Here is an 11,377-nt window from a genome sequence, read left to right as displayed (position 1 = left end):
GTATTTTCAAAATACTCGGTCGTCAATTCTGCATTCATCTTTAACGTCCCAATTCAAGCACTTCTTAAGCAAAAGGCAATTTTCCATTTTTTCCAGTACCATTAAAATCAGACATGCACTGTGAATCAATATACAGCCCTGCCTGTGTCATTTTAAAGCTGACTTGTTTTTGTTCATATATAACAAGTCAGACTGCCGAGAAACAGGGCAACAATTAGAAGGATTTACAAGCAAATGGCCCAAAATTCATCCCGGTTCAAACCTTGAAAAGGTTACATTAAAATGCAAGCATTTCAAGCAGTCATACAAACTTTCTGAGTCACGAGCCTCACCTAGAGTTGACATAATCGTCCGCCATCTTGCTGCTACTGGTAAACAAAAAATACAACCCCCCAAAAAAAATCAAGATATAAAAATAAAAAAATAGAAATGCTTCGGTTCAGTGGATGTCTGTGCTTGTTAGCACTTGTTTTCTGTTGCACTCACCAACAGCGACATCGAGTGGTCGAATAATAAACACTGTCCCTTTCAAATTGAACATCTTAAAAACATAGTTGGCACAATGATTTGCTCTAGCACATTTTACAGTATCACCAGAATAATAATTTAACCAACATCTCAGCCGATTTAGTTCAATCTATAAAAATAAGAGTTCCATTACCTTTTAAAAGAGAGCTGCTTCCCTTGGTTGCCAGGATATCCCAACTTTCCCTTTTAAGCCTTTATTTTCCAGGCATTATGCTCCAATAACTAAAACAATTAAAAATCGCTTCAATCATTGGTATGACAATAATAAGACAATTAGGTAGCAGGAAAATAATGTACCTGAATAATAAGTATTTGAAGTGGAAAAGAGAACAGGGCCTGCCGCTGGAGCACCTTGATGCGTCAATTTGTGCAAACATACAGTAAATCAGTCCATTCGAGACCATAAACAAACACATTCAGTTTATTCATGAATGCCGCTTTCTGAAATGAAAACGCTTCAGAAAATATAACGAGCGACAGTTCATGCCCTGGCCATGTGGATTTTTTTTTTTTAATTGCAAATGCAAACTTCATATTCTGTAATAGAAAGATTTGTCCAGTTGCTATCCACATGCTAACATTTGCAATACAATACAGCTTCATAAATATTACTCGTTTAAAAAAAACATTTACGGAAAAAGATAAAGCTCCAGTGATGCATGAAAACAGTTAAGACAAATTACGGCTGTCAACACGAGTTTTGTATTAAGGGCCGAGAAACAAGTCTTTGGTGTACAGTTACTTTAGTTGAGGTATAATCTTCCCACTTCCTTTTATGCTTCATCAGTGATAGTTTAACTACCGGCATTGAGTAAAAGCAAAACAGGAGGCTTTCGTCACAATAGTACTGATACCAAAATGAGGATTATTTACATCCAATGAGTCAGGGAAAAAATAACAAATATTGCAGCATCTTTTTAAATACATTGTTTTCCCACATTGGATCCCTTCACAATTCCAGAGTCCTGTGCAGACTACATGGTCCAAACAAGTTCTCTGGTGGTAAAGATAAACATTAACGGATATAGCGTTCACGAGCTGGTGCTTAAACTTTGGAACTTCTCCCGTAAACTCTTCACCAGATTGCTGCTGTCCAGCGATTTCGGCGAGCTCTCAGCGGTGGAGTTTCCGGAATATACGTCCTCAAACACGTCGTCCATTTGCTTTTCTTCGATTTCCAGACTGCTGGGACTGTAGGCCCGCGTGGGTTCTTGTAAATTCTGCACTTCATGAAGCGGCAGAGTCCCAAAGGTAAAATCCAGGAAATTTGTCCTGCACGAATGTTCTGACCAGGGCCGAGCAGAGTCGGCCCTGTCCTTAAGCCAGGACTCAGGTCTTTCAGCGAGACACAGAGTGGAGTCCCCGTGAGAGAAACAATCGCATTTAACCGGAGGACATTCCAGCGATCCGTTTGAGGATTCTGTGTCAGGTGAGAGGGGGTTGTACTTGGAGCGCAGTTCTTGGACATCCGGCCAGTGGAAATTCTCCACCTGCGGACTTTGCGGATCGGTCATCGTGCTGCGGGAGCTGGCTGCAGAACTCGGAGTCTGGACTGGACTCAGTGTATTGGACTCATGGATGATCATTTGTTCACAAGTGTTCAATGGCAGTCTCAAGTTGGGTTTACCTGCACACAAGGCATAAATACAAATGCAAAAAGAAAATTAAGGAGAACAAAAGGACTGAAAATAACAGCAAAGCGTCTCTTATCTTTCTGATTTAATGGCCCCCTATGTTGCTGCGTGGAGCCTTCACCCGGAAAATTCAGGTGTACCAGTGATTTCAATAGCGAAAAGAAATCAGCAAGATCTAGAGCGTTCTCTATTCAGGCCTTGGCGCTCTGGGGTGCTCTGCTATCAGATACAATCTTTGACCTCAGTGGAAGTCTTGCCCAAATGTAAACTTGACAAAGTCTTTAAAAATAATAATAATAATAATTTACCTTTCTTCCTTACTTTCTCCTCAATGACAACAGGCATGTTCTTGAATGCGGGTTGACTGGAGGCTTCCCGGTTCCTGTGCCAGACCATGGGCCGGTTATTCTTGATGCGTTGACTGTACTGGCGTGCCAGTTGGAACACCTTGTTCTTCATTTTGCCCATGTCCTGCAGTATCTGGTCCTCCTCCACGCAGGTTCTGAAGCTGATGATTTTAGGGAGCTGGGCCAAGTTCTTCCCCTGAGAGACAGAAGTTAGAAGTTGCTTGGGGTCCTGAGCAGAGTCTGTCTCTTCTGCTTGGACATCAGGTGAGGCTTCTGTTTCCTCTTTAAGAATCAAGGAGGTTTGCTTTAGGAGTTTCGATGGGGAATAGTCCAAAAACTCAAAGGTGTGTTCCGCCTTAGTATTCTGCTGGGATTCCTCCTCCGACTCCATATCTTGCCAGACGCTGACCATCTCTGACGAAGGTCGGAATTCCTCATCTGTCGTGGAAGTCTCCGTGATGCTGAGCGATCGGACCTTTTCTTCTTTTGATCCCTGAGGCTCAACTGTCTTCTCCAAGCCCGGTAGGTCAAAGACAGCCCAAGAAGTGGGCCTGTTCCTAGAGAGTACTTTTCTGTGGGCAGGGACCGCCTGCTGGTCTGGAATACTGTTCAACTGTCGACTCAAGTGCCTGACCAGACCCGCCGGGATGTAAGAGAGACTTTCTCTGCGTTTGATGCTGAAGTTGGCATCCTGGTGCTCAGCGTGCTCGTAGTATCTCCTGATCTTGTGGATGAGGAGTAGATCCTTTTTGGAGAGGGTGGATCGACGTTCCCCCTCAGAAGGGGCGGGTTCAAGCCTATGTGGCTCGGACTCAGGGCTTCCCGGAGATTCCGGAAAAGACTTCTCAAAGTCTGTGCGAGCGGAAGGTTTCTTAAAAACATTATTGTGAGACAAGGGTGAGGAGCATGGCAGGGTGCTGAAATCTTCGGAGACCAGGCTGCTACGCTTGGTGATATAGTGCTCTGCGATTACGCTCGCTCGGTCCAGCACGGAGCAAGGGAGGATGCTCTTACCCCTGGCCACGACCCCCTCCTCGCCTTCCTCCTCTGAGATTTCACTGCTCATTGTCATGCTTGTATCCTCCACCTGAAGACCAGACGAGTCACTTTTCCTCTCCCTATCGTCCCCCGTTTCTCCAGAAGTCTCAACAGAGTCTTGTGCTGGGGAGTGACATCCTTCTGACTTGGACAGTTGGTGGATGTTCTCCCTTTTAGCGTCATCTGAATCAATCTAAAATACAAGAAATGTGTTTGCAGAAAGAGCTGAAATAAGTACCGTAAATTCAGGACTATAAGCCCCTACTTTTTTCCCAAACGTTCAACCCTGCGGCTTATTCAGTGATGCGGCCAATTTATGTAATTTTTCTAACGGCCGCCAGCAGCGCTCGAGTACAAAAGGTAAGATTTAGACCGGTGGAATATATGCGCCGAAGAAGACTGCAACTTCTTGGCTTGCGCACAAATTAAATTAGCGTTATCATACCCTCATCATGCAAAATGCAAAAAGAAAGGCACATCAGAAAATCCACCATCACAAACAGGTTCCGAAAAGCCTGTCTGCTGCGTGAAGGAGAGGAGGGCACAGAATCAGGACTGGATGGGAGCGTCGGACGACGTCTATATGACAAAGTTTCTTTCCGACACTGGGGAAGACGACTTTGATGGCTTCAGTTCTAAGGAGGAAGATGAGGACGGTTTACTGTGATTTTTACAAGTACGGTATGTTTTTTTAACAGACCCGTTTACTGTGTTGCGAGCGTGTTGCTAGCGTGTGCTACCATTAACTGCCCGGTCAGGCACCGTTTGGGATGAAAGTTATATTATTATCATTAAAGCTTTGAAAACTCTCTCAGTGTACCATCTTTCTTTGTAAATACAGGGAGTGCAGAATTATTAGGCAAGTTGTATTTTTGAGGATTAATTTTATTATTGAACAACAACCATGTTCTTAATGAACCCAAAAGTCTCATTAATATCAAAGCTGAATATTTTGGAAGTTGGAGTGGGGCTTTTTTAGTTTTAGCTATTTTAGGAGGATATCTGTGTGTGCAGGTGACTATTACTGTGCATAATTATTAGGCAACTTAACAAAAAACAAATGTATACCCATTTCAATTATTTATTTTCATCAGGGAAACCAATATAACAGCTCAACATTCACAAATATACATTTCTGACATTCAAAAACAAAACAAAAACAAATCAGTGACCAATATAGCCACCTTTCTTTGCAAGGACACTCAAAAGCCTGCCATCCATGGATTCTGTCAGTGCTTTGATCTGTTCATGATCAACATTGCGTGCAGCAGCAACCACAGCCTCCCAGACACTGTTCAGAGAGGTGTACTGTTTTCCCTCCTTGTAAATCTCACATTTGATGAGGGACCACAGGTTCTCTATGGGGTTCAGATCAGGTGAACAAGGAGGCCATGTCATTAGTTTTTCTTCTTTTAGACCCTTTCTTGCCAGCCACGCTGTGGAGTACTTGGATGCGTGTGATGGAGCGTTGTCCTGCATGAAAATCATGTTTTTCTTGAAGGATGCAGACTTCTTCCTGTACCACTGCTTGAAGAAGGTGTCTTCCAGAAACTGGCAGTAGGACTGGGAGTTGAGCTTGAGTCCATCCTCAACCCGAAAAGGCCCCACAAGCTCATCTTTGATGATACCAGCCCATACCAGTACCCCACCTCCACCTTGCTGGCGTCTGAGGCGGACTGGAGCTCTCTGCCCTTTACCGATCCAGCCACGGGCCCATCCATCTGGCCCATCAAGACTCACTCTCATTTCATCAGTCCATAAAACCTTAGAAAAATCCGTCTTGAGATTTTTCTTGGCCCAGTCTTGACGTTTCAGCTTGTGTGTCTTGTTCAGTGGTGGTCGTTTTTCAGCCTTTCTTACCTTGGCCATGTCTCTGAGTATTGCACACCTTGTGCTTTTGGGCACTCCAGTGATGTTGCAGCTCTGAAATATGGCAAAACTGGTGGCAAGTGGCATCTTGGCAGTTGTACGCTTGACTTTTCTCAGTTCACGGGCAGTTATTTTGCGCCTTGGTTTTTCTACACGCTTCTTGCAACCCTGTTGACTATTTTGAATGTAACGCTTGATTGTTCGATGATCACGCTTCAGAAGCTTGGCAATTTTAAGAGTGCTGCATCCCTCTGCAAGATATCTCACTATTTTTTACTTTTCAGAGCCTGTCAAGTCCCTCTTCTGACCCATTTTGCCAAAGGAAAGGAAGTTGCCTAATAATTATGCACACCTGATATAGGGTGTTGATGTCATTAGACCACACCCCTTCTCATTACAGAGATGCACATCACCTGATATGCTTAATTGGTAGTAGGCTTTCGAGCCTATACAGCTTGGAGTAAGACAACATGCTTAAAGAGGATGATGTGGTCAAAATACTCATTTGCCTAATAATTCTGCACTCCCTGTATGTGTAACCATGTATAATATGTATTTGCAACTGTATATTTTTGTAATGTATTTATTTTAGAGCCTTATTCTGATATGTTTTGCACGGGCGAATCAAAAAGAAGGGGCGAAAAAAACGGAGGCTGACGGGGCGGACAATAGTGGATATATATTTTTCCCACCCTTACCTTTGGAAATATACACTTTTTTCCTTGGATTACTTTCAACGGGACCCGGACTCTGCAGGTCTGCATCAAACCTTAAGTACCATTATCATTATTTCGTTCATTTTGCCGGCTATGATTTTTGGACTGTGTACTTTAATGAAGGACATTCAGTTTCAATCGCGGGACTTAAAGTCGGGTTTGGGTTGATTTTGTGTTTGTGTTACATTTTTTAATGTGGGCGCATGCGGCTTATATACAGGTGCGGCTTGTGTAAGTACAAAATCGGTTTTCCTCTTAAAATGTGGTGGGTGCGGTTTATAATCAGGTGCGCTCAAGAGTCCGGAATTTACGGTAATAGAGAAGCAAATAAAGTACTCAGCACTCATCATTATTTCAATAGACCATTTTGTGGACAAATAGCCATGCCTTTCTTTGGATCTTTAAATGAATTATTCATCAGGGTGTATGAAAAGGAGGAATGCACCTGTCCTGTGTCCACCACGTTGTTCAGTTCTTCTTCAAGTCTGTCCTTCTCTGAAGTCTCATTTCTTGGTTTGTTGGTCAGCTGAGAGGAATCACTGACTTCGTCATCCTGAAATTGTCCGTGCATTTCTTTTAAAATCATTGGAAAGCAGACAGCGATCAGCAGAAGCTTTAAAGATGTCAGTAACATTTTACAATAGGTCAAATGGTTTCTGAAATATATAAGGCTGTATATATATATATAACCATACATTCCTTATAAGACCTTAGAAGGGGGGGGGGTAGTCAATGAACAGGTAAATATTGCACTGTTCATGTGTTCGCTGTAAAAAAATATCTTTGACATCTGATGCCTTCAATGGCAGTTAATGTGTTAAATTAAACATTATTACATAGTAATAAAATGTTGTTCTGAATACAATGCCATTTGTAGAAGCTAGGTTAAGCTGCAAAAATTCAAAATTCAACACTTTTTTATGTGGCGTGTCCTAATACTACTATTTTAATTGTGATACATCTTGGAGCCAGAGTTTTGCCATTACCCATACTAATCCATTATTTTAGCAAGAGCTATGCATACATTTTTTTCCCCCTTGAAATTCAATATGGGCGACAATAGTTTTGTTTAATTTGGGTTTCTGTATTGGTTTTGATCACTTTTTTAGTTTTTTTTTTGCACTTATTTTCAAATGAATAAATGTTCTGCATTTATATAGCGCTTTTCAAGTCAATGAAGACCTCCTGTTAAGCTTTACAATGTGCTTCACACTTCACACGCACTAACTAACCGATAGCAGCGCCAGCCATGCTAGGCAACTACCTGCTCATTAGGGATTCAGTGTCTTGCCCTAGGACACTTCGAAAAAAATAACTGAGGAGCCGGGAATCGAACCTGCGCTTTAACTTTTTAGCTACTGCTCATATGTTTTTTCTAAACTTTATCAACAAGACCAACAATGTTACCCAATGGCCTGCTTGTCCATTATGGCCAATATGAGAGATTTTGGATGCAATCCGATTACAATCCAATTCTGTTTGTTATCAATATCAGATGAAGACACCCCTAATTTTTTATCAGTCTTTGGGACAGCCGTTCATTCACTTGTTGTCCACTGAAAATCATGAGATTTCGACTCGATCCCTTTACTTACTCTTTTACTTTCCCACTTCATCCTGTCCGTCTTTCTCCGCCCTTTACATTTATTTGCCCTTTTCCTCATTTTCCTTTGTCTCGCGCACCTTTCTTTGGTCTCACAACGCCCTGTGTAGGAATTTACATTCCACACCTCAACATAAACACATAATTGGTTATTTTCCCTTACCGGAGTACTTCCAGGTGGTCACTAATGCAGAGGGGGCATGGCTAGGGCCCTCCTGTTTTGATTTAATGAAATTGGGCTTGTGTCCCTCACTCTTTAACCTTACTCAATGCTTTGCAGAGGATTCAGACTGTCTTACCCTTATCGATAAAAATAAGTGGAGGGCCACCTGAGAAAGGACTGTGGCAGGGAGATACTGCTGCTTTACTTGTATTTCATAAATGCTAAAACTATCCAAATGCTACGTTTAGCACATAGAACTCATTGAAGAAAAAAAGCAGAATACACCCTTTAGCTCATTGATTGCCATTGACGGCTATAGATGTAATTTATTTTTACAGATTTGGCAGTGAATGAGTTAAGATAACTGCTTTGGCCTACCAAGTTAAGCAGCACATTTTCAGTGAACAGCCATTAATGCAAATGAAGACACAATTTTCATCCAAAAGTAATCACAAAACGCAGCATGCTGACATTGACACGAGACAGAAGAGGAAAACACGAACTAAAAAGCATGCGGAGATGGCGCCGTGCAAACAAAGAATATGACCCGCATGATGCACCTCTGCAGTGTGGAAGCGCTTCAGCCCACAGGAACATGAATACATCCTGACTCATTCATTGTGCACGGTTAGTGGGATGAATTTATAACAGACAAGATGGGACAAGGGCCAACGTGGGCGGAAAGAAGGGCCGAGAGCAGCGAGGAGCGAGCAGGGAGGACAAAGCAGGAAGTGGGAAAGCCGTGGGTGGCTGGAAACCCTCACCGTTGTGAAGTGAGAAGAAAGCAAAGCCCTGGCTCGAGAATGCCAGCAGGAGATGGCTGCCAACACAGAGCTGGCAAAGTCGGCTACCTGCTCAGACCCCAACAGAAAATCTTCCTTGTAACTCTCTCCCTCCTCATCCTCCTGATTTCCCTGTCCTGTCAACGGCGATTTCGGACCCCCTTCGCAAGGAAAGGAGCTGACTTTTGCTGTGTTGGAACTTAGAAACTGAACGGCATCCTCCACACAGGGCCTCTCATTCAGGGGCTCGCTTAACCTGGAGCCCTGTGTGCTGCGGCGAGAAGATGGCCGAGGTGGGACCACACCCCCCAGAAGGGCACTCTCGCTCTCTGCGTGCTGTGTAAAAATCACAGATGTTGTTTAGAATGGCAATGACATTTTGTTTTTAATGATTGATTCCCTCGTTTTTCGAGGGGACGGGGAGCTAAATGATGCGATGTTGCGTACCAAAAAGTAGCCGTAGTAGTAAAAACTAACTAGCTCAGTAGAAAGTAATATTTATTCATTCATCAAATACTCTATTACACATCCAAAATAATCTTGGTGCTATATTGTATTATAGTGGTCGGTAATCACCAGGCCATGGGTCGTTTGGTACCAGGCCGCACAGGAAGAAACTAAATTGCCTTGTTTTCATTGTTGTCCTAACCTAAGGCTTGCAAGCCATTCGTAGCTCTTTTCATGAGAACCTTCGGCTCGGAGACTACATTTGACTCAAACACAAGTTCTGTGACGTTCCAAAGTCAGATGGTTAAATCCAGATTTTGGTACATGCAAAATCATCGAATTCTAGGGTCAGTCTAGTATATATAGAGCACATTCTTAACTACAGTTTACAGTCAGGGTGTAAAGCAGCTAAACCGTGAAAAGTAAACCACCATACAGGAAGGGATTAATGTATTTGGCTTCTGATGAAATGTGATTTTAAATATGGTGACTGCCTTTGTGTCATGGAATGACACTTTTGTTGAAAAATGTATATTTTTCATTTTCTTTTAGCTAAAAACACGTTATTAAGTGAGGATAAGCGGTGCAGAAATAGATGGACGGCGGGATGATTTAAATGTTTGAGAATATATTTAACAGTATGTATTTCAAAACTTACCTTCATGACATCTGTAAGAAAAAAATAGAGAAAACAGAGAAGCAGATATTAAAAAATGATTATATCTGGATTTTCTCAAACTCAATATTTAATGAGCACATCATATGATCAGAGTCGAGACCCGAGCCCGGAGTGAGCCAACCAGTGGTTCGTCTGGCCCAGACTCACAGGAGGCCTTCTGATTAGATAAACGTCAATTAGAAGCATCCTTCTCTCAAACTGAACATGATGAAATTATCGGAGATGTTATGAGCAACTCCCTCACCGGGATGGGAAGGCTGCTATGAAAATTACGTTTTGATTATGTCAGTGTGCAAAATTGAATATACAGTACACGAGGAACAATAACCGTGGAGTTGTAATGATACACTTTTGCCTTACATAAAGGACAATTACTACAAATGTGAGCAGATCTGAGAGCAATGCCAAATTATCCCCATTGAAGAAGCGCCTGTGGTGCAGCACCAGTGTCACATAATTGACTTCATTATAGGTAATGCTGTTGCTGTGGGAGGGAGTTTTTGGTCTGATTAGCACCCAACTTTGACTGTGACAGCAATCAGAAAACCTCTAATACATTTCAAAAGTATTAATCAAGTATACTGACCTTTTGTACTTTTTTTAATTTGCTTGGCAGGTTCTAAAAGATGGAGGGAAAAAAAGATTATTTAGGGTAATTATAGTACAAATGGGTTTTTCTGTGCAATGTTTACCTGATCTCCTCCTTCCGTTCCATCCTGCAAGATGAAAGTCATCAGAGTGGTAGGAGTCTGCTCTTTTCAACCTCTCTGGACTACACTGGTACTTCCCTATACCTAAGTAGTAGTTTATCTTTACTTAATAAATAAACAGAATGGAAAAAATGAACTTGTTTAGACACTCACTATTCAAATTTTCCATGACAGTTTCTTTTGCCTAAAATGGGATTACATAATTTTGTCACAACAATGTTGCAAGTACATGAAGCTATAAAGTGAATGCGCATTGTTGTGGACCTTTGGTGGAACAATGGCGTTGTGGTTCTCAAGAATGAGCCTCTTGATGTGATGGGCCCAGATGCGCTTCTCCTCTACAGATCTGGCCTACAACAACAAGCCCTTGTCCATGTTTATGAGGTGACAGATGACTGGCACAGCAATGCAAAACACAATGAAACCAAGCACATTACCATGATCTTTCAAAAAAAAAAATTGTCAATATAATAAATGTAAATATAATAAATGAAAACTTTTATTTGCCTACGAGTTAGCATTCAGTCTTTTGGTTATAATACTGGTCATTAGTTTCGTTTGTAAGGTTTAATTTCAGTGTCAGAATTAATCGTTTTAGTTAGAAAAAAATAATTGAGTATTAAGTCAAACAAGGTCGCAAAAAATGTGTGTTATAACCGAGCCCCGATTTCCAAACTAGTAAGGCCAGTCACACATAAATAAATAAAAACATCTGTGTAATGATCATATTCTATATTTGTAAAAAAATACAACAATTGTTACCTTTTTTTTTTTTTTTAAATCAAAAATGTAATGCCAGGTAAAAAAAAAAATTCAATCCATGTTTATAATTCACTCGTATTTATTTCATTAACAAAAAAT

At 41.6% G+C, this 11,377-nt stretch overlaps 1 protein-coding gene across 1 annotated transcript in view; it reads right to left on the bottom strand.

Annotated features, from left to right (window-relative positions):
• Positions 1-921: 921 nt before the first annotated feature.
• Positions 922-11,377, bottom strand: part of LOC148351615 (pleckstrin homology domain-containing family G member 3) — a 41,222-nt gene continuing 30,766 nt past the window's right edge. The window contains exons 11-19 of the mRNA XM_088354267.1: positions 10,781-10,867; positions 10,670-10,700; positions 10,499-10,600; positions 10,393-10,425; positions 9,786-9,796; positions 8,663-9,016; positions 6,578-6,685; positions 2,471-3,740; positions 922-2,155 (exon numbers count right to left, since the gene is read on the bottom strand). Of these exons, the coding sequence (XP_088210393.1) occupies positions 1,560-2,155; positions 2,471-3,740; positions 6,578-6,685; positions 8,663-9,016; positions 9,786-9,796; positions 10,393-10,425; positions 10,499-10,600; positions 10,670-10,700; positions 10,781-10,867 (2,592 nt within the window). The 3' untranslated portion in view covers positions 922-1,559. The remainder of the gene's footprint in view (positions 2,156-2,470; positions 3,741-6,577; positions 6,686-8,662; positions 9,017-9,785; positions 9,797-10,392; positions 10,426-10,498; positions 10,601-10,669; positions 10,701-10,780; positions 10,868-11,377) is intronic.

Source organism: Urocampus carinirostris, chromosome 15 (assembly GCF_059441175.1).
Source record: "Urocampus carinirostris isolate Australia breed hairy pipefish chromosome 15, RoL_Ucar_1.0, whole genome shotgun sequence".
Classification (NCBI taxonomy): Eukaryota; Metazoa; Chordata; class Actinopteri; order Syngnathiformes; family Syngnathidae; genus Urocampus; species Urocampus carinirostris.
Note: the sequence above shows the minus strand (reverse complement) of the source record. Positions and strands in the feature narration are given on the sequence as shown.